General features: G+C 39.3%; 2 protein-coding genes across 2 annotated transcripts in view; one reads left to right on the forward strand and one right to left on the reverse strand.

Annotated features, from left to right (window-relative positions):
- The window catches only part of ZBTB38 (zinc finger and BTB domain containing 38), a 308,794-nt gene that overhangs the window by 18,614 nt on the left and 263,152 nt on the right, over positions 1-27,028 (forward strand). The gene's annotated exons all lie outside the window — the stretch shown is intronic.
- Positions 13,285-27,028, reverse strand: part of DNER (delta/notch like EGF repeat containing) — a 105,983-nt gene continuing 92,239 nt past the window's right edge. The window contains exons 12-13 of the mRNA XM_065748565.1: positions 20,913-21,159; positions 13,285-14,360 (exon numbers count right to left, since the gene is read on the reverse strand). Of these exons, the coding sequence (XP_065604637.1) occupies positions 14,249-14,360; positions 20,913-21,159 (359 nt within the window). The 3' untranslated portion in view covers positions 13,285-14,248. The remainder of the gene's footprint in view (positions 14,361-20,912; positions 21,160-27,028) is intronic.

Genomic DNA, 27,028 nt, shown 5'->3' on the forward strand with positions numbered 1-27,028 from the left:
TCTATTAATTTTCCTTTCACCGTGCCAAAATCTCAAGTTTCTCCTCCTGCAGTGAGTTCAGATGATTCTCTCTGAAGGCTGCAGCGCGTTACCGGGTCGGTCCCAGTGGTCACCGGGCAAAAACGTGACGTTTTGCTGTGGGAGATCTCCCATTTCAAAGGGGTAATGAATACAATGAGACCAATTTCACTTCCATTCACAAAATAAATCTGAAACCTTTCCAGTGACTCTGGGACTTTTCTCTGTCTCAATGGCTCCTCGTTATTGAAGTTGGTTTGGACCATCCCATACCCCAGTGTAAGGGCTGTATAGCAGCACATTCCTTTGCTTTTGAAAACAAAACACACTCTGAAACATTGTTAACCTACTGCCAGCAAAAAGTATACTTGCATGGATGAAGGATATAAACCAATCTATATCAATATGAACTTGCTGGTATTTTTCAGAAAAAAATGCTTTGTGCCAATGCAACCTAAAATACAGCATCCAAGCAATTGAAAGTATTTTTTGTCTTTTGTTTTAGTTTTTTTGTTTGGTTGGATGTTTTCTTTTTGACAGCTTTATTCTACTTCGAGTAAAAATAAATGTATTTTTAAGCTGAATTCCATCTTTTGCAGAAAGCAAAGCTAGATAACGTGGAATTTTCTCTGCTTTGTGTCTAAGGGGTAGAATTACAGAAGCCTTAAGGATGAAAAAGAACACTAATATCGACTAGTCCGACTGTCAGCCCATCCTCACCGTGAGCATGACCAGTCTCTCAGTGCCACACCTCCACAGTTCTTGAGCACCTCCAGGGACAGTGACCCCAGCACCTCCCTGGGCAGCCTGTGCCAATGCATCACCATTAAAAGCCAAGCAAAAACCAGGCTGCAGATTCCCAGCTCGTGTGGCACCACGTGTGCTTGCAGGCTGGCCATGGCACAGCCACATGCTGCTCAGGGAGGACACAGCTAGGCTGGGCCCCAATACCACATCCATGGGACACAAGCAGGCTGCTGACAGCAGGAACGTGGGCTTCGAGATTTGTCCACCTGCAGGCTTTGGTGGCTATTGAGAAGCATCTTAAATTACAGTGACATCTAAATGACAGATGTATGCTCTGTAATAAGCGCAGCAGCACCTATAGGTCTGGCTCTGTACTCTCTACTCAGGAGCTTAAGCATGGCTGCTATTCAGCAGCAATTCAGCAGCGAGGATTTTTCACTCAAATGCTGACAAAATGCTGATCACATATCTCCAAGGTCCTCGGTTGCCTTTCAGTATTTTGCTTTGGTAAATTGAAAGAGAAATTTATTTACATACTTGCTCTGCGTATAATCCCAACAGTGCAGCACCGCCAATTTCGGCAGTCATCTTTATTCTGATTATTTAGGAGCTCTGGGACGAGTGCGGGAGCGCAGCTCCACCAGCGGCGGAGCAGCTGGGGCCGCTTCTGCTCAGTGCGTGTGGTTCATCAGCCTCTGTGCCGGTGTTTTAAAGCGGCACCGGGAGATGCTGTAAACCTGAAGCAACGCGGTGTTAATGATTTGTGAAATGGAGGCAGCAGTGAGTACCCCAGGGAAGGAAAGGAGATCATTCAGGTTCAGATACAGCACGTTCTCCAACCCCTCTGTGCCAGGCATGTGGGTGTGATGAAGTCTCAGTCTCTGGTTTGTTGGCAAAGTGCTTGCTGGGGTTTCCATGGGAGCCAGGTGTCCTTGTGGCCACGCTGGTGCCAAACCTCCTCAGCTGGCAACATCCCACCCTCCTGTAGCACCCATCAGCTCCCCCTCCTCAGCCAAAAACAGCTTGAGGGGTAACTTTACAGCTGGCTGAGTTCATAAATCAATAAAAGTAAGTGCTTGGGTGCAATGCCTATGTAGGAACCTATTTGGCTGTTTCGTGGTACCCTTGTTTTTACCATTTTTTGTCTCACCTGTAGAAAAGAAAAAAGGTAGTTTCTGTCACCTGTTTTTCGTGTGGGACTGTATGGGCCATACCAACACCAACACAACAATAAGCCACCAACCAAGACAAGCCAAAGTGTGCAGATTACTGCAAAGCGCTCTCGTGGCTTTAAAAGGCCAAATCCCTGGATTTTGGCAATGGCAAAGCAGAGGGGGAAGGAAAAAGCCTGGTAGGGGTCAGGCAGCTGCCTCCTGGCTCTGTGCTCACAGCCTCACACCAGAGCCAGGGAATTCAGGCCACACCAGTGTGGGATGTGGGCAGCCAGGAAAACCTGGAGGGAGCAGCAAGGGACAGCCACCGCTCTGGAGCTGCAGGCAGCCCACTGCCAAAATCTTTGGGTTGACACATACCGGGCACTTCCATTCCTATTCCATTCTAGGACCATAAGAATTTGAAGTGAGACCTGATACGAGCTCACCAGCTCTGTGCACCTCTGATTTTACTGCTTTTATTTGTGAATTGCTTGTGATGATCATTAAATACTTGTTTATTATATTCCCTCCAGAAATGCATTCAGAGGTCACAGCCATCCCACATCACTTTTACACCAAGCTAAGGCCAGGACTTGCTCACAGCTCCTGCCCATGACTCTTCTGTGAGTTGCAGAGATGAGACACTGTACTTAATTTGAATTACTTCTATTTTTTAGCAATATAAACTAAAGAAGGATCACGTGTTTGTAGAGAAGCTGTTTTTAGGGAGGGTACTAAAGACAGTGTAATTATGAAAAGGAATGAAGAACCATAGGTAATAAATAATGAATGAATCTTGTGTGCATTGGATATCCCCTCTGAATAAGAAAATTTACTGAGAAAATAAACTTCTGACCATCTGCGGTCCAAATTGTTTGCAGAGCATCTCTGCAGCAAGAAAACGATTTGCAATGTCATCTAGATTTCACAATTTCCAACTACTTCCTTCCCAGGCACTGCACTGATTAGTGGGGAGTTTTCTAACACATGTTGCGGGGCTGATGTGAACTGATTTGCTGGCAAACAGCTATGCAGGCAGTAAACACTGGTTTACAAACCAGTCAGAGAAGCTGAGAAATCAGCCTCTTGTGTTTGGTAATGTAACAGGGCTCAAGTTCTGTCTGAGTTTTTGGGAACCAGAGGGAATGCAGAACCACCACCAAGGTTACAAGGCTGATGCCATCAACGTCTCACACATGATTACACAAAGTTTTGCAACTCAAAGATGAACTCTATAAATATGTAAAACTTCTTCAACTCTAGAAGATGCAAAAATACATTAACATAAAATTAACAGCTATCTGTTCATTAGGCTCCTGCTTAAATTTCAGCACAAGCCTACCCCCGTACAGTAGTACAGCTGGACTGTGCTTCACTTAGCACCATCTGGGAACCCGGTTCAAGCTAAAACAGGAGACTGGTTAAACAGACTGATGTTGGCTGGCTGGAGCAGCTGGGTGGCTCCATTGCTCAGAATGCCAATGTCATGCAGCCAGAGCAGTTTGTGCACAAGCGATAAATCTACTCATAAGATAATTTTTTTCTACATTATGAGATACAATTTGCATTTTCCTTTCAAAAAAATGTATGAAACATTGTCTTTTTGAAGTGATTTAAGAGTTGTGTGCCTCTTTGATGTGCAACAAAGAGAAACACATCTTCATGCCAAGGCAAGGGATTTGCCAACTACGGCTGCAGAATGTAAGGCAGAAAATTGGGTTCATAAGTCAATCCTGACATTAAAGTTTGAAGAAGAGGGATCTAAATCAGAGGTAACACACAAACAAAAAAGAGAGAGAGAGCGAATCCTCAGAATTTCCAGGGCAGAGCTGCTTCTGAATGAAGAATGCATTTAACTAGTGTGAGGTAAATAACTCCCAAGGATGGTACTTCGCAAAGAAATAGTACAGATGATGGTATACTTTGGGTAGTTCTATATAGATAAGATACAAATAATACAAAAGAGAAGATGGCTCACCTTCAGGATGTCAAGGCTCACAGGGGACTCCACGTGGGAGGGATCTCCAAGAAGAGATCCTTCCCTGGTAGTGGTCAGCCCTTAAATGGGGTTTGGGAGAGGTGGAGCCAGGCTCCACCCCAATCAGGCTCAGGAACCAGGCTCAAACCCAATCACACAGGTATATCGCCTTCACCTGTGCCCCCATGGCTGACTCGGTGCTCACCCCAGGTGACCAATCAGTGGTTCAGGCCATGATTCAGCAGTTCCCATACAACTAGTAACTTGGTCTGATATTATTTCTCTGCCCACAATTTCTGTCCTTCTTAAGAGGTACTGCCAGATGGAAAATGAGGGAAAAAAACAACACATGGTTTATGTAAAATCAGAGTTTCTTGAAAAACAGTTGAGTAAACATGGGCAGCATCAGACCTACTGCCAGGGTAGGAAAATTGCTTTGTAGGAAGATTTTGCGCTCCTCTTCAGACAGGAGTCACCTCAACTAGAGCAAAAGTAGAACACAAACCAATTTGTACAGAAATTTTGTAGTGTGCGACATGAAACTTTAAAAATTCATTAAAGCATCTCCATATTTACTATTCAATAACCTATTACTCCAAGTGAAAACTTTCAAATTCCACAACATATATTGACAAGTAAATCACAACTGTGAGAAATGCTGGTTTTAACCTGGCATGTCTGTCATTGCTGCTGGCCTACTTCCCTGTTTTAAATCTCACATGTTTTAAAAAGCTTACTTCCCTGTTTTAAATCTCACATGTACTAAAACATTAACTCCTCAAGGCTACGAGGAATGAAGGCATCTCCCTGGAATTCTAAGATAATCTGTGTGTGGAAATGACATGCATGAAAACTGATTAATTCCACACCTAATCAGGCCTCTCAAAATCTCCTCCAGGCTTTGTCCTTATCGTGCATAGGATTACACAGGGTATGGGAAAAAGGGGAAGCAATGTGTTGGGTACTGGAGATAAAAATACCTGATCATCACCTTTTATATGTAGAACAATAACAAATTCAAATTCATGGTAAGATGAAAGTGAGATGACATAATAGGCACACATGAAAGCAAAACCTTCCTTGTTTACATGAGATTTGGCCCTTTTGTTTTGACAGACTGGTTCTATTACAAGCAATACAAAGGGAAAACAACTGAAATATGCATTCAAATTAAAATAATAGGCGGAATTGGAATCACATAGAGGCCACAAATAAGGCATTATGGATAGCACATCTTAGATACAAAATCCTTGAAAGAAATTATTCTGCATCATGGCAGTTATTTCCTGGTTGCCTTCTTCACATGACAGATGCGATACAGGGAGCCAGACAACAACAGGCTGCACTCTAGAATATCAATGCAGTTCAACAGGATCTAACAAACACAGTGTCTTCAGTGAGTTAATGCTGATTTGAGATCCCTGAAGTCCATGATGTTGCACTGTCCTCTTATGCTCCGATTTCCATCCCACGCAGCTGCCCACGAGCAGCAAGGCTCCAATCCTACACTGGGCTGCACGGGAAAATCCTCTCACTGTGACTAAGATCACACACTTTCAAATCAGAAAGCTGCATTTCCCAGAGCATGTGTGATTTCTAAAAGGTTTTAGAGCTGACCTGCAACTCTTCCCACTGCAAGTCTCAGTCTCCCAGTGACAGGCTTGCAATGCACAGGTATAGTGATAAAACCATGTGGAAGCTTCCCACTTCTTTGGAAAGCACTCCCAACTTTCCAAACTAACCACTTTTTGGCCTCTTCAGACAGGGAACAGGAAGGTCAGTCCAGTGCCACCCACTATGCCCATGGGGATAGCTGTGACAGGGAGCCAGTCAAAGCCGGGGGCAGTGTGGGAAGGAAACTTGAACCAAGCCCAGCAGAATGGAGCACCATCACCTGGCACCTCTTCCCACTGAGCCAGCTAAGTGCACCAGGGACACCACAGTTTCATAGGGTGACTTTAAAGGCTTGTTTTTAAGGGAAGTTGGTCGAATTATTCAAGAGAAGAAATTAGAGAAACCCTAAGAAAATATTTTCGAAAGCAGCAGCCATCTGGCCCTGAGTAGGATGTGCTTGCAGAGCCTCACAGTCCTACAGGTGCAGAGGCAGCAGAGACTGTGGAAATTGCCTATGACTCCTGTGGAAGAATGCAATTAAAAGGCCTGCCATCAACCCCACATTTCTGTTTTGATTTAGTACATCAGTCTTAGCCCCAAAAGATTAACAAAGATGCTCTAGGCTAGGGCTATGTGTGGATAAAATTGAGGGCCACCTTCCTACCCCTGCTTCTTGGGGATTGCTGTGGATAAGGCGTGCCCTGTTGTAATCATAAGGACACGAAAAGGAAAAGCTCAGTACTCTCTTTCTTTTTGCCATGCAAGCAGTTCTGCTGGAAGTTACCAGAGGAGAGATTTGGTACTGGTTCTCCTCCTTTACAGCCCCTGAAGCAGGGCCAGGGTATTCTGATCAAAATCAGGCACAGCTTTACACTTCGATAGAGCCACGCAGATAAAGAAAACAGGTACATAGATTAATATTTAGATTTACGTCTATTTTCAGTCATGTTTTATATGAAAAAAAATTGAAAATGAATCAGATCTGGAACCTATAATGCGCGCTCTCTATCTCAATATGGTGTAAGAAATAAGCTGACTTTTGGACCCTGAAGAGGCAGTATCCTTGAAACATTATTTTTCCAAAGATATGCAAAAGCCAACCTTCTGGAAAGTGGTGGGGGTAAATGAAGCTTTATCATCCATTAAATTAGCCCTGAAACTCATTACCAACACATTTTCTTGAAATTCACAGTGGTCATATTTGCAGACCACTTTGAAGAGAGAGTAGAAGTTGAGATTCTGTGTCTTGGTTTCATAGGCTTGAGGGCATAAGATATAATTTCCAGGGCATTATTGCAAATAAATACTATTTTATTCCTTCTTCTTTTTCTTTTTTTTTTTTAATAGAAGAATCTATGCATAGCCATCAGATGGGACAACTATTTTTTAGACAGATGTCCTGATGCTATTTAACAAATTGTTGGTTCCTCACAGGCAGATACACAAAGCAAAGGGCATTAAAGAGTTGTCAGTAGAGAACTGTCATAAATATTGCTTCCACATTCAACAGGGCATTGATTGTGTTTTCAAACGGACTGACTTTTTTTTTGTTAGAACTTGTACAGATTCATACATTTCGCAGGTATTAAGCCATAATGTAAGTGGTTAGATAAATGAGAAGTTTGAGGAAATTTTGTTTTAGACTCATTTCAGAGCATTTCAGAGACATTCATTAGCTTTTCTAATACATAGAAATCACATTTAATTACATGCAATTTGAATTTAGGATAAATTACTAACCTGAGTATTCAAGGGCTGTGCTGACAGTAGTAAATTCATGGTAAGAACTCAGGCACCTACTGTGGTCTCCCCGTGCTACAGCTGTGGGACAACGCTCACAAGGCCGCGAATGGATCTGCAGAGGCATTCCCTCAAACCACAGAAGTGCTCCAAGCCACCAGCCTGAGAAGCAAGGTTACACTTCTTACTTTCTTGTGGACACATTCACAGGTCAAATTCATAGAATCTGACAGTTACCAGAAGCATCTTGTAGTGATATTTTGATGTGAACATGTGCTATGTAGAGAAAGTATTCCAAGCAATCTTGACTTCTTATTTGTATGTTAAACACTCCAAAGGGGCAAAAATATAACTGTGCCAACATGCTGAGACTATGAAAGAAGGAAACAATAGGAAGCTATATCTTGGGGACAAAATAGGGCATTCACAAAGGCTACAGACCACCATCTTCATTAATGTTTCATTCAGGCATTAAACACTACAGTTCTGGTAAAGCAGCGTCATTCTGAGATACTTGTACCCTGACACAATACCAGATGCAGTTTTGCATCATCTGAAATGTTTATGAGAAGGGAAGAAGAAGAGATTTATCTGATAAAAAATGTACAGAGGTAGATGAGTCAAAGAAGAGTGTCAAAAGTTCATCCCACTCCTCCTCGGTGAAGAAATTTCCAATTAGGAACACTTCATTGACAATTTTGCATCTGATTTCCATTCTTGTCTTCATCCATGGTACCAACAGTTTCAGCTTCTCTCTGAGATGCTAATGTGTTAGAATGACAAGGCAGAAGACAGCACCAGCAACAGAAGAATGCAAGGTATGCTGAGACCTTTCAGCAGTGATCACCCCTCAAGCCATTATGACTGAGGAATGAAAGTAAGTCTTCTGCTGACAAACTAATTGTGTTGGCAGCTACTGCATGCAAAAATCATCCACATTGCACTAGGCTATTTTCTCATTCCACAACAGCTACGCATATTTTTTGTTAACATGTGCAACTTGTTTCTGGCTCATATTCCAGCCAGATGTACTTCAAATTGGTTCAAATCTGTGTAACTCAATAAAAAGCTGAGATGAAGATCAAAACAGTCACGCTCTGATTTCTTTAAGCATTGGTGGACTGACATTCATGTATGATCATATGCATGAGTACATGAATTTTCTCATGTGGAAACAAGAATGGAGTCCAAAATTTAAGATATTACAAACTCAAATTATTGTTCATGTATGTACCATCACCAGTAGGTGAAAGAGAAGTCACACCCAGCTTCATAGGAGATCTCTGTTCTGCTGGAAAGGTCTACCTCTGAACTGAACAAGACCAGTACACAGGAAAAGAAATAAAGCAAAAATATAGACTGATGGGTATCTCTTTGAGGAGACAACATTGCCTCTGGATTGATAAACAGGATCTCTCTTGATCTGTGGAACTCGAGCAAAAAGCACGGGGTCAGGGAACTAGAGCAGACTGTTTCCCTCAGATTCTTCCAGGCCTGTTATTGAAGCAAGCACAGCAGACAAGCTTATTTTCCTAAATGATTAACTTTGTGCCTTTTCTGCTCAGCACATCAGATAAAGAAGTTTATTCTGTTAGCATATTTATTTACATTCCTTTGCCGAAGATCTCACCATACGAAGCCTATTTGATGATTTATTCTTTGCTAGAAGGGAAGCTTATTTACAATAATCATCTTATCATAAACTTCTTAAAAGGAGGATTCAGAACTGGAATTCATAATAACTGAGAAAGCTGACTTTTCCAGAGAGGTCGTTTTTGTTACCCATTTTGCACTGCAGAAGGAATGACGCCAACTGAGCCCAGATGTGGCTGGATGTGGCATAAGCACTTTGAAGTTTTGTTTGTTTTCTCTGGTTGACCCACTCTGCATCAGAAGGGATCACCTTCACCTAATTGGAGCTCTTCCAAATGATGAGGGGAAAGAACAGAGAATATAAAGGATTCAGAAGCTGAGTCCCACAAAGGGTGCTCTGCAACACAGAAATTGCACAAGAGGGGTCATTTCCAGCAAAAGCGGAAAGTGAAGAGTTAGGAAGTACAAAGACAGCTACTGAGTGAGCCCCTGCAGTGTGACTGGTGTGTCAGGATGAGAAGGACCTTGAGAGGACTGAGAGTATACTGCACTTGGCCCATCTATCTCCAGCTATTTCAGGCAGCAGCAGAATTCAGATTTCTCTGACTGGACTCAGGCCAGTCCTGTTTCCCTGATAAGATGCTTAAGATGGATGTAAAGGTGACTCAGAGTCAAATCCACATCATGCCATCCCTTCTGACCCTGCACAGTCACGTAGTGTTAGCAAATATGCAGCCAAAGTCAGAATGGAGGACAAACTTATTGAGACAAGAAAAGCACAGTTCAGAGCCCAGGTCCTTGGGCTTCATATCTCCCATTTGGCATGAGCAAAGTGCTTTGCCCTTCTCTCACTGCTTACTTGCTTGTACAAAGTACTTCACAGGAGTAATAGGCTCCAAGAGATAAAATGTACTTTAAGCAAACAAACAATTCACCACACAATTTTGTTGCAAAAGAGAAGGCGCTTGAACACCATAGACCTGTCCACCTCTTTCACAGTAGCCAAAAGGTTTGAAGAGAGGGCTTGGGCACAAACTAGGCTGCCCCAGAGCTCCTATTGCTTAGGAACATACATGATCTCATTAGATCTTGATAATATATTCTTTATTTTAACTTTCCATGGCTGGGAATAGCTTAGAGACCGAACTTTCTTTCACTTCTTTTCTAAGGCCAGGACCAAGAGAGCACAGACAAACAGCAGACCTCAACCACTGGATAGCATGCAAAGTTTGGAGACATGGCAGCAGTGAAACGAAAAGAGGTTACCAAAGCTGGTGAGGCTCGCACAGCAAGTGTGCTGGATGTGCTGTGCTGGATCTTCTTGGCTGCAAGGAAGGAGCACATCCCTTCCCACTGCAACATGCAGAAGCTTTCCAACAGTGGGCAATGTGAAAAAGGAATCAGAGGAATCAGAGAAGGACAGCCATGTGTAGGGGCAAAGTTCCCTGTACTCATAATTCCAGTAAACCAAGTGAGGAGGAGCTGTTTAATTCCTCTTGGTCTTCCATACACAGGATAACATTCAGTGGTGTTGCATTTATTTCTCATGAGGTGCCCATTGCTATCAAAAGAGAAACCATACATATTCAGGAATGTCTTATCTGCTCAGGCATTTCTCAGCAAAGATCTGCTGAAGGAAAACCAAGAAATGAATCTGATATAGGATGAAAACATCAATGTTGCAATTGAAATTTCACCTCATGAGGCTTCGCTCTTTCCAGTTCTCATTTCCCTCACAGCAGCACACTTGTCAGCTACATCTGAAGTTGACAGAAATTCAGTGAGGTCAGACTGGGGGCTCTGTTGCAGGGTTTAAGCACAGTGGTCATTCTGGCAGAGTGCCTCAGGCCTCCTCCAGGTGCTCAGAAATCACCAGTGCCCCAGAGCTCCTGGCTGCAGGCCACTTGGTCCTTCCACTGACAGGAGCAGCATGAGCTGAGAACAAATGCAGCTGATGAAGGCTTGCAACCGGTGCTGACACTCTGCACCCTCCACTCACTTCACCGGTACAGTGGTCCAGGCTGTCACTGCACCTGGCACAGCAATGCTTTGGGGCCTTCCCAGCTGCACCCAATGCCAACCACACATCAGGGCCTTCCCAGTAGCACCACAAGGTGGGCTGAATGTTAGCCACACGAACCCAGGGGACAGCCACATACCCTCTTTGGAAGCCACAAAGAGCACATGTGAATGCTCAAAGCACATGCTTTGGAGATGAGACATAAAAAGAGGGTTCATTTTTCTCAGCTACAGTTCAGGTTGCACTGGAATGTTTTAAGAATGAACATAAGTATGCATTTAGACGACATATGTTTTATAGCTTAAAAAGGATTTGTATCTTATCTATATAGGTTGGCTTAACTGTTCTCTTTGGCCACTGCAGTTGGCCACATGGACAAGGATACCATCTTCAACATTTTGGATTTACTCCAGAATCTATGCAAATTGTGACATTTTCCTGATGTAAGACATGTCACAGCTCTGAGCTATAGCTGCAAGTTTCCACCACATCAAGAGGCACACAAGAATAGATGTCAACACTGCTGCAGGAAAACATTCAGGGATGTTCTCCTAGTTCCAGAGGGATAAGGAAGAAAAATGGCCAAGCTCGGGGTGCACACAAGCACTGGAAGTCAGTGACGATACTTCTTCCCAGCTGCAGGAGAGCTGGAGGCCATTAGCTCATTCAAAACACATACAGAGACCCCTTTCTGCATCTGGATGAGCTGGAGAAAAAATAAATACAATGTGTAGTATCTTAATAGCAGGTGGGTTTTGCTATACAGATGTATTTGTTCTCTATGCAGAAACAAATAAATAAAGAATATCCTCTACTTTAGGAAGAGGATATGGAATAACCAGTGTCATGTGTCCCCATGCATGTCTATCCTCAGAAAGATATGATGTGGTATACAGATTGTAAACAACTTGTTCTAGCAGCTTCCGAGCTGTGATGAAATCTCAGGACAGGTTTACGCCCTCTGGGTTGTAGGGCCACTCCATCTTAACAGGCAGTGCAGTGCCTCACAAACACCTCTGAAGGGCACAGATACAGGCACAGAGCATGTATAACATGTCATCAGAGTTCAATAAAGTAAATTGGAAGGAGGAAAAATAATTTTCAAAGCAAAATTCACAGGAAACATAGGATAATTTACTGAAGCTAGAGGCTTCAAGCTGACAGCTCCTTACAAATTACTTATCCTTCAGGTCAGTCACTTGAGAGAAATACAGAACGGCCAAGAATCACTACAAAGGTGTGATTTATATGTGGAAGGGCTACAGCTCATTGCAACATCTCTCTTGTAAAATATGGAGCACGAATACGCACACTCCCTAGAACAACCAAGCTTCTTATTTCCCTACTTCGTAAAGATTTGTAGTTTTTCTTCTAAAATAAATCAATTTTAATTTCACCACTGAAAGGGCCATAAACTCTGAGGTGTGAATATTTGTTTTCTATATGATTAGCAAAACAATCATAACTCAAATGTATTTGCCCCTGTCCAACAAAAGATACGAAAAATGACATTGGGTATTGCTTCTTTCTGACAGTGTCATTTTGCCAGGGGTTCTTAAAGCATCTATGGAAGTCACCTAAAAGTCATTATAACCCAAAGTTTTCATACTAAAGAAAAAGAATGAAAAAAGTCTGACAGCCAACACATGCAAATTTACACTTGTCCCAGCAAACTATGCCTGAAAAAGAACGGGAGGCTCAAATCATTTCATTAGGTCTCAATTAGGAAAATTACTAGTAATTTTCTTGTCTTGTGCCAACAAGAAAGCCCAAGGTAGCAGATAAAGCCTATTGGGAAAAGTATTCTGGGTTTCAAAAATGCACTTTGCATTTCTATAATTCAACCATAGCATGCTGTTACTGACAGCTGCCACATTCAACCACCCAGGCATTCCGACAGTTAAGAGACAATTCTGAGCTGTGCTTTTCTATCATACGGAGTGATTTTACTAAAACCAGCTACTACATGTTTTATTTCCAGGTTTATTACACCCACCTGTAAATGGGTATTAGTTTTAGAACGAAAAAAAAACCAAACAGAGCTTTTCATTGTAGGTCATCCTAAACTAAGCCAAATATGGATTTGAACCTGAATTTTTCATGCCAGTTTTTAAACCTGAGCCAGAGAAGCTTTGTCAATCCTCTTCTTTACCTTACATTGAAAGCTCAGACACATTACTTTACCAGAAATATCACTTAATTTTCCATTTCTGCCATTCTCCAGGCTAATCTCTGCCAAAATAACCTATCTTGTCAATAAATTCCCATTTTTTTTTATTATTTTCAGACTATTAAGAGCTGAAAGAAGATGGCTCTATAGGCATTATTTATAGCCCATTATATGTTCATATCCTTCCAGATTATTATAGACATTTTCAAATGAAGAAAAACAAAAGAAACAGGTGCAATCTTCACTTGATAACATTTATTCAATATTTTCTGAAATAAGCGAGAATTTTAAGAAGACCATAAGCAATCAAATACAGCCACAAATAAACCATACTGATCCTAAATTAGAAGCACTATGAGAAATACACAATATTTCATGAAACAATACTGTACATCAACAACCTTAGGAAACAAAGAACTCAAACCATATGTTTAGATTACTCACAATATAAAAAACTTCAACCTTTAAAGAAAAATATAGATTCAGTCCAATTGTAGGATCTAATCCCATGCCCACTGAAGTCAATGGAAGCTTTTTCATTGATTTCAATGCTTAAAGGATCATGCCCTTACTTTGCCTCAAGAGGCACTTTAATTATTATACAAGGCCTAGCCTGAATACTATTACAAAAATGTCAAACATCAACTCAAGAGTATGTTCCAGCAACTTTCAGGAAATAATGGAGAAATAGGCTATCTATCCATGCATGGAATAAGGCAAAAGCTATTTCATTCAGATTAGGAATAATAATTTTTACTAGTTTCTTCTTCACAACACAAACATTTTAGACTTTTTTAATTAATGGATATATTATATATCATATTATGCTTCACATTTTTCCTACCTCTACTGAGAAAGCTGGCACTGACATGTCATAAAGAACTCCTCATTAATTATTGTTTTCTGTTCTGTAACAAGCACAAGAAACTCATCTGGGTTTAGTAATAGTGTCTACCAAGAAAAAAGCACACACTATCATAAGCTTATAGTTTATAGAGCTCAAGGTACATTAAAATGTAATTCATGAAGTTCACAAATTCTGTTTTAAAATAGTTATCCAAACTAAAAGCTGCAGAAAATTGGTTCTTAAATATTCTACAGAAAATTCTGAAGCATCTAATGGTTTTAAATTACTTATGCTTTCTTCTTAAAAATATTTAAATTAGGTTAGTAGCCCATCCTTTTGAAAAATAATCCAAAAAAGATACACTAGGTTACAAATCTTTTGTCTTGATCAGTGTAACCAAAGGTTTGTCATCGGGGCTGTAATCTTCATAAGCGATGGGGGTTGCATCGTACATTGCAGGCCGGGATTTCTTGCCAAACCTGGAAACAAAAGAAAGCTTTTGGTGACAAATGGAAGTACGAACGTGTTAATGGCAACAGTGCACTGAGACATGGTGTGCTGTCAGCAGCAAGCCCAGAGAGCCCAGGTAAATCCTAAATTGTACTGCAACATGCCAGAAGTACAGATGTTTACCTGTCTGAACTGGAACTTAAAAATATATGCATCTATTCTTTGCTATTATTAACAAATTATTAACAAATATTATTAGTAATCATAATGATAACGCAATAAGCAGATTTCATATCAAAGGAATTCTGCAGGAATTCAGCTTCTGAATTCAGTAGTACCTGAATCTGAGAAGACTGTAGAAGTTGAAAGTAAGACCGACATAGTTTCAACAAGGCCAGATTTTTATTTTAGATTTATTTTATTGTACAGCCTTCTCTAGCAACCTTTGTTAGTCAGGTCATTTACTGACCAAAACAAAGCAAACTAACAAACAGAAAAAAAACCAGCCACAAATCACAGATGCATCTGGAAATGAATCAAATGCTATAGACAAAGCATTAAAAATTGTAAACTTGAAGGCTTTGCTCACCTGACATCCAATAGAGAAGACTGGTGAAATTATCATCATCCTGCACACTAATAGCAATTCTGACAAAACTAATGGCAGGGAAGTGTTGCAATGCCACATAAACAAACTAATCTTGCAAAAGTATCACACACAACAGAGTGCAGAGAACTCCTGTAGCCATACCTTTGAGGTTCCAGTGCTGGCACATCTAGAACTTGTCTAGGTGCCTTTGTACTGTATAGACAATCTATCACTATTCTGATTATTTATTAAGATGCTAAGTGCTAAAATGCAACTTGAATGTGGAAAAATGTCATCTGTGTTCTGACTACAATTATAGAATCTCAAACAAAAAGAATAATATGAAAAGAACGCAAAAAACTGTCAAGTCTGCCTTTCCTGTGGACCTGATGCAGAGAAAAATATTAACAGAGAAACACAAAGACTTACTTATGTAGGGATCTAAACAAAGAATTCTTTTTATTCCCTTCTTATGCACTGTATTAACTCAGTATTAACTTGTGTGCACTGGAAGGTGAGATTCAGAAAAGTCAGGTTTTGAGGATAAGTATTTAGACCAGAACAAAATTAACTTGATTTTCTTCCCAGATTTTTATGCAACCTCCTGACTGCTCCGACTTAATTCTTTGCTGTTTTCAGTGGTCTGGAATTGTTGGTAAAGCTAAAATTGCTGGAAGCAATATAACATTGGAAATCTCATCTTGTAAAGTACTTCAGATGTCAGTAAGGACACACTAGACAAAATATCCATGCAGGAACATTTCCTTTCTTCTGTTTAGTATAATCAGGCAATGTTCACTCATCAGCTTCATAAAAGATAAATCTAATTTTCTGTAAATGAGATAAAATTCCAGGAATCAAATCAGGGAATCAAGTTATTGTATCTTACTATATCAAAGGTAGCAATGAGTTCTGAATCACCCATTTTCTTCATCATTCTGAAGGTTTAAAGCAAATAGAGCTTTTTCATAGATATAAACAAGAATGAAAATTCTCCAGGGATTTAAGCAAAATTTTGCCTTTTTGATAAGTACAGAGAACACATGGCTTTTTGCACGTGGTAAAACAGTACAATATCTGTTCTCTTGTGTAGGTCAGGGTTGACATGTGCCCCTAATTAGAAAACGCTGAGAAAAGACCACAGCACATATGCTAGTTGTTTGTGGCCTGGCTGAGCCATCTGACTGGTGACCGCATTGCTTTGATCAGGTGGCCCAGAAGCCAGCCCCTACTCGTAGCACCAAACAGAGTCAAGACACAACTCAGAGGTCCTGAGTGGGAAGTTCTAACTCAATGGGTGTGTATGTAGTAGGATTGCACAAGGATCTTATGCTATTTCACAGTTTAATTGATGAGAAAAGAAAACATAAAGCAATTGCCAGTACAGTCTGCAAGAAACAACAGGGGTAATATATAGTGAAAAGAAGAAGGTTCCTGATGCAGTGATTACTGAATCAATTAATAGGCTGCCACTAAAAAATAAAAAAAGATCCCAATATGAGATTATTCATCTAGGAACAAAGACTGTAAAACAGATGGGTAAATCTCAGTCCTGAGATGCAGATTCTGGAAAAAGACTAGGGGGACATGACGGATGTTTAACAGTAGCATACTGCATCTGAAGAACAATTAGGAACTTGGATATATAAAGACAGCATATCAGGAGGACTGGGGAAGTTCTACAGCCTCTATGTCTAACATTAATTACCACTTATGAGTGATAGTGTTCCAATGTATCTATCAGAGATATTTACTAGAGGCAGAGAAAGCATTAAAAAGTGATATTGAGACTTTGTAATGAAACACTGAATAAAATCAAGTTGCATAACTTGACTAAGAGACAGAGGGCTCCATGGCAATTTGGACTATAGTATATATTCAACATGGGAATTCTTGGCAAAGGCAGCTTCACTCCCTCTGCAAAATCTACTTCAACATGCAACACAGTTGCCTCTCCACGTCCTTAAAAGGACATTTCAAAAGAGAGCTAGCCATGGAGAATCGTTAACCTCACAAATTCCATCTAAGTAGAAGAACTTTGAGAAGATTGTATGGCCAAACTCTAAGGAAATGGTAACTTCTAACTTCAGTGACGTAGGCTGGAGTTTGGAGCATCTCAGGGAGCAGAAGAAAAACTGACTGTTGCTACTCTGTTCAAAAACATAATGCATCCACAAATAAAGTTTAAACATGAAAAGTAGAGAGATCAGAAGGAAAAAAAGAATGCATACCTGTGGGAGGAAGGGATTATTCTTTTCTCCACAGGAGGAGAATAATGAGAAAAATAATTTTCTCTGCCTTGTTCACAAGTAGCATTGTGTTCCTTAATATTACTGAACTGTAATCCTAGGCTTTCCATGAAGTTGAGGCTCTTGCAGAGAGTAAGAAAATAGATTGTGCTGAAGCTCATCAGATGAAGGAAGCCTCAGGTGTTGCAATCTGACATGGCAGACAAACACAGGAGCATGCTTACTGCATAGAACATGTACAGGGCATGTTGTGGGGAGCAGCTGACCCCGCTGTGACAAGGTGACTTAATTAGAGCCTGATGAACTTCAGCTTCCACAAGAGGCAGCATGTGGAAGTAAGAATTAAACAAACTACACTGTAAGTAGGGAAGGAAGCCTAATGCTAATGATATCTAAACACAAGAAAAAATTTCAGTAGTGCCATGGCTGTAATCAGATACATGAAGTCAGCATGGATGCTTTTCTAAAGTGAATGATCCAGTTTCAACAGCAGTTCCTGCTTCCAATTTAATGAAATTTTATGGCTGCATTATCAAGTGGTCAATTATTTTATAACAGCATTCTAAAAATTTAAAAGCTTTTAAAATGAGATGAATATAAATGGAGTATTTATTTAGTCTCTGCATAATGAATACTAAAAACAGCAGTGCTTCACTTTGTTAGAAGACTATCTAGTTCTGGTCTGATAATTCTAAGAACGTTTACTAAAAGTGTGCATTGAGCACATTCATTTTCTCTTACAGCACAAGAATGTTGATTAATAAAGAACAAATTATAAAAAATGATCAGAAGACCAACCTGCTAAGAAACTTGAACAAGTAATTTTAAAATAATTTACAGAATATGCACCAGGCATCCTCTCTGCCTGGACACCTACTGACATTGTCAGAAACCTTACATTTAAAGAAAATAATCTACTCACTTTTCCTTAGGACTACATTTTCCAAAATTACTAAGTTTTGGTATCTAACTGAGAAAGAGAGTGATTTTCAGAAAATGCTGAGAACCTATTATTTGAAAGTCAGGTCTTTTAATATGGCAATTTGCAGAATTCAGACTTGGGTTTTCTTAATATGCAGATCTATGATTTTATACAAGAATAACACTGAAATTTGTGCTCCTTTTCTTGGATTGAAATGATTCAAGCAATATTTTACATCTTCCTGAAACCAAAATGGACACAATAACCTTCAGACAAAATCTCTTCAAATAAACTAACTTGGCAGCTCTGTCTTGGCTTTTTTATTATGCGTCCATTTTCTGAATTTGGAATAAAGATAGTTATTTGCATTTGCATTTTGTACGAAGATAGGGAGCCTTTATTGACAGGTTCCAATCATGTGATTTTTAACTGCTGAATTTAGGTCTGAGAAAATCATCATGAATACATCCCATTTTAAAGACTTCTTTGGATGTTATTTAACCCTGATGCAAATTGTTTTTTCTAAACCTTTGCCTTTTCTAATAAGTGAAGATTCATTCAGAGTAATCCAGAGATTAGCAAAAAGACCTGAAGTTGTCCAATTTGCAAGATGTAAATAGCTTCATACAGGAAATTTCCACTATGAATATTTCCATTACCTGCCAGTGAGACTCCAAAAAGCAGAAGAAATTCAGATTCAAAAGATCCTGCCTTGCTGTACACTTTCCCCAGGTACCTTTGGATAGAAAGCTGCCAAATTTACTGTGAGAAATAAATAAGAAAGCCCAGGTGTTTCACAGAGTTCCTCAGGAGACCATTCTCAGTCTTTGGGGAAGTGCAACATATCACCTCAGTGAGTAGTTAAGTGAATGGGAATGACACATTCGTCACTGCTGCACAAGACAAGAGGTGTTGGAAATGAAAGTTTAACAGTTTTGCACCTTTCTCTCCACCCTTGGAGATGTACAGTACATAATAGCAGATTCACAGGGCCAAAGAATAAAAAGCTATAAAGCATTTTATGGGCCATAAAGCAACTCCCTCCTCTCCCAGTACATGACTGAAAGAAAAAAGCAGTTCTCAGGATGTGTGTGATACAGAGATGCTGAGTTCCCAGCAGAAGAAATGTAAGGCTGAGAGGCAAGAGACTTCAAGGGAAGACTTAAAAGAATACTGATATTGTTTGGACTGTTACGTTAAGTAAACTATACACAACTTTCTTTTTAAAACATTTACTGGTTAATATAATTTGTCAATGAACAAATGTTTTAATATAAATCTAGTTGGAACACTTTAAAGAGCTACTGCTCAAGGCTGCAGTATGATTAAATAAGCCTGTGGGAACTCTTCATCCATTTCAGATTGCTTAGAGAACTTCAGTACTGGTACAAATTAACCTTTTTTATTTGCACTGAAACAGAACTGGAGCATTTAGAAAATGAATTACCAGAAATCACCACCCAGTATGCACACATTTCTCCACGTCAATGCACAGGAACATCTCTACTTCCATTCTTTTAAAAGCAGTTTAATGGTTACATAATTCTTGTTGGAATTCAAAATGAACTCGACATACTGAAGAAATTGGAAAAATAAACAATAAAAATGGAAGTTCTACCCTATTAAAAGAGATGCCAAATACAAAAACAAACAAACAAACAAACAAAAAAACACTGACTAGAAAGCAATAAGGCTCAAAGAAGTTTAGGGGTGAGGGAAGTGTCTAAGACATTACAAAATTATATCATCAATTATTGGTGTAATGCCAATTAAAAAAAAAAAAAGGTTTCATTTTCGAATGTATGAATAGAACTGACAGAAATAAGATTCAGGAGGTGATTGCTCAGTTCTTTTGGTACAGGCAAAGTTTCAGCTGGATAACTATTTCAAGTTTGAGAGACCTCCCTTCAAAAAAGAGCAAGACAATCTGGAACGTGTCACAGGGAGCCACTAAAGCAGCTGACATGATCCAGAAGGAAATACTGAAAGAATGGGTTGGCTTACTCTAGGGAAGAAAATAATAGTTCTGCTACTACTGAAAGAGGAACTGAAGGATGGAGACCTTATGTACATCAGTACTATAAAGGGAATGGCATTACTGGACATGATGACCTGATAATCAGTAAGAAGTGGTCTAATGCACAGCAAATAAAATCTCAGTTGGATTTTAGGAAAGTGCTTTCTAACTCAATTCAACCACTTTGGAGGTTTTTAAAGACAATAATTGGCAGAGAGATAGGTATAATTGATGCTACATCAGTACAATGGTTTGCACTTGACCCCTTCCAAGCTGGTTTTTGTGTTATTCTGACACCCAATACCCTGGGTGCCATCACTCCATTAAAATTAAATGTCAAGTAATCACTATCTTGAGGAAAGCAAGTAAGAAAGATCCCTAGTTGGAGGCAAACAGGGGCACAGAAAATGAGTTATTTTAAGAGTCCTACTGAATAGTATGGTAAATTAGTCACAAAATCAACAAGTGGCTTTGCTATCTCATCAAATTACTTCCATGTATCAGTTAAAGAGTATTTATATCATAAACAGATCTTACAGGCTAAGGACTGCATCTATCCCTCTTCACTAGTCACACCAAATAAAGTCAGAGTAACTCCCGCTGCCTTTAAGGAGTTATGCTGAGTTACCATACTTCAACTGAGAACAGAGCAGGGATCAGAAATAACAAGGAACAATGCCAGTGATCCTGTCTTCTCACAGCAAAGCAGCCCATTCTCTGCCAGCAGAAGTTAGATGCAACACACAAGGACTGAAATTACATATCACAAGAGATTTCTTTTAAATTACCATCCCCAGAACAAACCTGGCATGTCGGATAGAAGCAATTGCATTACTGAATTCACTGTCGATGCTTCTGCAATTGTAAAACTCTTCATAGGCTGGCCTGGAAGAGCCTTGGTATTCGATGCGGCTGATGCGACATATTCCCACAATTAGAATAATCAGCATCAGGACAAATGCTACACAGAGAGCCCCAATGATGATGTAAAGGGAGTGACGAGGCATGTTTGTTAGGCTCTCTGCCATGTGCCCAGACTTCCACTGCAGATCTGCCAATAAGAAACAGAAGGTAGAATTAGTATTTTACAGTATGAAATAGTACTTTATATCCTTCCAGCTGAACAGAATTATTTTAATACATCTACTTTCAGTATTTTTCTGGAGACTTTTGAAGCCAGGAGTATGTAATTTGAAACTTTCCAGGTTCTGCTCTGGGTATCTCAGCATGCCTAAGGTGCAGCAAATTCAAACAGCACTATTTGATCTTTCAATCATCTTTTCTGTACCTGTTTAATGATCATAAAGAATCATTTCTCTAGTTTGATCTCTTGTTTAATACAAATCATAGAAAGCCACCTAGTTATTCTCACATTATGCTTTACAAAACCGTATGCTCTATGAAGGCAGGGATGTTTTTTTATCTAAAAGTATCAAGTAATCCACAAATTTTCTGTGCAATTTCTCCCAATAAATTAGAGAATGCTTCTACTAAAATATGATTTAATGTCTATTAAACATGTTTGTTTTTATTTTCAGGTACAAGCTTTTGTTTTGTCTGAACCAAATTGCAGAGACTTTCAGCCCCAGACACTGTTCTCCCAAAAACCCTCAAATGCACATTTTCTTGCCTTATTTTTTTCCTGTCATTACTATCCAAACTTACTATGTTTTAAATAGCAAGAAAAAAAAACCTGTTTGAAGTCTTCAATCCCTCAGTAGCTTGATAATTTTCACCTTTAGTCAAGGAGGAATTAGAGTTAGGTAATCTCCCAATACAGATCAATAACCTTGTTAATTTGCAAGAATATATTCTCTGGCAAAAAAAAAAAAAAAATCCTACATCCTAAGTAGATAGGATTTTTTTGTCAGTGCACAGACTAGTTAAAAAAACAGGTAGCTTTATCATCATACCTCATATCTTTTCTACCTTAGCCCCATTATTTTGACAGCTGTATCAGGGCAAACAATCATCCCCTCTCATGTACAGAGAAAGCAGAAGTCACTCGAGGAAAAAAAAGACTGTCTCTTCAAGAGAGATACAGTGATGACAATACAGGTCTAGGAGTTCCCTCTTACATGTACGCATGACACTTTGCTCAATAAACCTATTATCTTTTGCACTAACATCTTCTAACACCATTCTGCTAAAGACCTTATATTTAAGGTTCACTCTTTGAATAGCATATGATCAGACTTGAAAGATTTTGGTTTTGGAACATATCTGGACATGAGTATACTTGGAACCTTCCATTGCAAATGCCTGTACTGAAAAAAAAAGACACTGCCTCTTTTATTCTTACAAAATCCATAGTGCTCTGCAAAGCACAGGAAAGCAAACACACGTTCCTATTGAGAACCAGCATTTCAAGGACAAAAGAGCACTTCATAAGCACTGAGGACACTATAGTATTCTCTCTTAAGAATATGTTCCCTGAAAGTTCACAAAGCAGAAATTAAAGTAAAGCTAATCTGGAAAAGAGTTCTTGCATTTACATATCTCAAACCTTTTTCTACAAATATTCTCAATGCCCAAACTATCGTCACTCAATGCCAAGCAAATTGTTTATCAGTTGCCTATGTCCTCACATTTCTTTCTTATTAACTTCAGATTTCTTACTAGCCTGTACTTCCCTCTAGGGTTCATTTCTTGCAATCCTTTAAGGCTATGGTCTCATAAATTATTTCAGACATGGAATGGATTTGAATCATTCTGACTACAGAAATTTGACACTCTTCACAAGTTATTTTTAGAAAGTGACTGTTCCTTTTTCAAATGGACTTCTGCTTTATACTACTAGGGAAACTCCCTTTACTTAATGACAAACACAGTCTGGAAACAGGGCTGTCAAGAATGCACTATGGGAATGTTAGCATATTCTTAGCATCCACCTCTCAAGGATGTTGATGAAGGTTAAGTGATTTGAACACCTGAGCTACAACCATAAGTTTAGTAGCATCTGCAAATAGAATCTGCATCTATCACAGAAATACAGGGCAACATACAGGTAGTGGGAAAAAAAATCCATTTTAGAGAAAAGTAGGGGGAAAATCTGAAAGGTCAGCATATGGGATTCATCTGGGCACAGTTTGAAGAGATGAGTGCCTTTCACATATAGTAGTGAAGAGCTGTTCTGACGCACCCCGAGCTTTGAGTTTGCAAATTTGAGCTGTTTTTATAGGACTGCTAGTTACTGTTGTGGTTTTTTTTAATCGTCCTCAGAGATCAGTGAAGTTTTGATTCTCCTGAATCATTCAGGGATTTAATGTTTCTGAAGTGCTGTTACTGCAATTTGCTCAGGCAGGCAATGAGGAGCAAGTGCAGCTGTGCTCTGTGCAGTTTGGGATAGGTTTCTATTTTTGTCCTGCAGCACATTCATCACACATGGTGGTTTCTGTCAGGTTGTCAGACTAAGCCAAAATCACATCTCACGTGAGTAGATATATGGCAAGACAGTCCTGCTTTAGACTGTGTGTCTTCTGTCTCTATATAAGTATGAGAGATATCTCTTCCTTTATTCTTCAGGAGATAAAAATACAAAGATTAACAACTTATACTCCAAAAATTAGAAAGATCATATGACAGCTCCAAATTACAGTATTTTCTCTCAGTTGTCATAGTAAGTTAATTAATTAAGAATTATATTTCAGTAAGCACTACACAGTCTGAGCTAAAAATACACTGTAGTATTATTTCTCAAGTAACCATCTGGCTTGAGTTACCTTGATAACTACATTAATAATTATAGAAGTGGTAAAGGTTATGATATTAACTATATAACCAGCAGGCACTAGAGAATCCATGAGAGACATTTCGTAAGCATTGTTACACTGAGTGCCCCATTAACTTTCTAGGCAAATACAGTTCATCTTGAAAGGAAAATCACTTATTTATAATTAAGACTCATTTAATCCTATTTAATTGGAATTGCTAACACTAGTAAAAAACCATAAGATGTTTTAATAAATATCACAGTTCATCTAGGCAAATTACATTTCTCTTCTCAGTTTGTTTTCTTTTTTTTAATATATGTACAGCACTTGAAGACTGAAGAATACCATCTGACAAAAGGATAATTCTGAAATCCCACTGGGATACTGACCTCAAGCTGGTAAAACAGACAGCTAGTAAAATAACATGGGGAACTAACAGTAATTGGAGAATTTTTCAACAAGCAAAGTAAAATCAGCCTCCTTCATGGCCAGTAACAGGAAGTCACAAAGGATAAAATGTGATGGTTTTAGTCAAATGACTCCTTAAGAGCAGTCCATCTTGTCTTTTTCCAGCATTCAGAAGGATGAAACCAGTATACAGTGTTTTAAATCTAATCCATTATGCACAAAACACTGAAGCAGTGTAATAAATATGACAAGGGGCTATGTGGAGACCAGTAGAAGCAGATACACCAAAAGATTCAACCCTTAGAGCCGAATAGAAATTCCATGAACCATTGATTCAGCTCCAGCAAGCCCAGATGTGATGTTTGTAAAGGAGCTGGATATGGACTTTTTATTTCTAGACATGACCAGACTGAATTCAGATCAGACCAACAACTCTTATCTACGAGCACAAAAGAACTTCTCACAGATACATAGTTCTGTAGAAAAATCTGCTGATCAAAATGCTTTCAAATCCTTCTGCAAAGTGATTTCTTCAAAACTCAGTCCCTTTCTATTTGCATAATCCTTTATATACCTGTTAACATCCAGGGATTTTAGGAAAGCTTCCACAGCTTTGTGTATTAGCTACTATATTGATTAGAGAGGCTGCATGTCCATACCTGTTGTGAAGCATCACAGGGCCCCATAATAACACAGCATTTTCATTTGATGTTGGATAAAAGAAACTTTACTAGTAAGGGGAACTGACATTTGTTGATGTTAGCTTATTGAAGAAGCTAGTGGTAGACTGCATTTTTAATATCTCTACACTAATATTACATTATAAATTCCAGTAACTGATTTGTTTGGAGAAAAAAAATCCCCAAATAATTTCAGCCTCTTCAATTGAAAGCAACTGCCATGAAATATACAATATGATTTGTTCATCAAATACTGAGGTTGGAAGAAACAAACCAGTATCTCTGGTTAAAAATCAGGCTTGCAGTATTATCCATGCATATTAACACTCAGATTAGTCCCTGCCTACTGTCACAGCAGTCACAAGACAAAACAAATCAGTGAAGTCAGTGAAACACTTACAACTACATACAGTTGCTTCTTATCATTTAAACTTACATAGTTTACAAGCATGTAATAACAGAAATTCCAAGTTCCTGAGCAGCAAACAAGGCCACTGCAGTTCATGTAAAACCAGATGTTAAATGCAGAGTAAGATGCACTAAGTAGAGACAATCTCATTGCTCAAGAGAATGACATTTCAAGCATAGTTGCTTTTTTCCACTCCCTCTCCTGCAGTCTTACAAATAAGATCAGAAAGAATTGAGGTTGACCACTCACAGATGTAAGCTTGAACCCCAGCCATCTTATTTAGTGCTTAGAGGTATTACTCCCTTACAGGAGATGCAGGAATAATTGAGTAGCTGGGCAGCTGAAAAGATTCCTTCCACCCTCTTTTCTGTTTTCTTCCATTTTCCCATGTTTATATATATGAGGAGGAAAGCACCAAACTCTTAATGATCCTACAGTATGACAGCCAAAGGACTCCAAAACAAACATCCCTGATTTCATACAGCACATCTGTAGGGCTCAAAAGCATGCAATCCTCCCTGTTCTCCCTTGGTTATTCATTCCACAAAGTAACAGAAATGTAATTGTTACTATATCCAGGCACTTCGTGAAATACTACAGGATGGTTATTGCTTTCTCCAAGAACTAAGCTCATCTGTTAATGACGTTAACTCAGCGACACCCGAGGCACGCATGTGTAGCAGCCTTGTCAGTAAAGGCTCATCTGAACACTGCACAGCACCAGCAATATTGTGTACAGCCAGCACACAGCACAACACCACACTGGGTGGTGATATTCTGGGTTAAGGAAGGGACTAACATAGAGAGTAGAAATAAAGTTAATAGGCAGTTGATATATTTAAGCAGTGTTTTAGTAAAAAGTGAGACTTTACATCCTCCTTGTGGAAATGAGACATAGAAAACATTTTTTATACCAGCCGTTCGTGTAGGCATTTTCTCATGAACGTACAATAGGAATTTCTGAGTACTAATTCCCTTCTGTTTGTTTTTTAACCTACTGCATATCACTGCAATGTTAGCTGTGTAAAATGCCAGGGTTGCAAATAATTCTCCCACAGAATTGTGTGCATCTGTGTAATACCTTTAAGGGATCCATGAACACAGCATTCAAGAATGGCTAAATTTGAGTAGAGAAGACTTCTGTAGCCCAAGAACAAGAGATATCAATTAAATATAAAGTATCCGTCTGTGCAGCAGGAATAAAGACTAATTTCTGCATCAAATCTTCCACAGCTGGGCTTCATATTTCCTTCTTTTCATGTATTCTCTACTGCTTAGTAAGTATAAGCTTGCACTAAAGCTTTTCTGTGTGCTAAGGGGGATCACAATGAAGCTTTTACCAGACCTGCTTACAAAATGTTAGGAAATACTTAGTCTGGGAAACCTTTACCTTCCTAACAAATCTGGTGGAAATCACTCCTGAAAAAGGTGGTAAAAGCATGTGCACACCGGTCAGTGTAATTACACAGCCTTGTTGTCCTTAGGGAAGCAAGTTCAAAATAGTTTTGTAGAAACATTTCTAGAACTGAAGGTGCTCAGAAGTCAGTACCAGTCTGCTAATACTGCGTACGTCACTCTTTATACAAGGTGAGTACAAAAATAAACTCTGAAGCATATGTGCAATCTAAGAGACAAACCACTTAGTGCCCAACTGTGAGGTAGCTTCAACATTCTCCTCTAACATTCATTTAACAGAATTTTGGTAATTCA

This window comes from Cyrtonyx montezumae, unplaced genomic scaffold (genome assembly GCF_038088225.1).
Source record: "Cyrtonyx montezumae isolate F1298 unplaced genomic scaffold, pur_monq_1.0 scaffold_5, whole genome shotgun sequence".
NCBI classification, from domain to species: domain Eukaryota; kingdom Metazoa; phylum Chordata; class Aves; order Galliformes; family Odontophoridae; genus Cyrtonyx; species Cyrtonyx montezumae.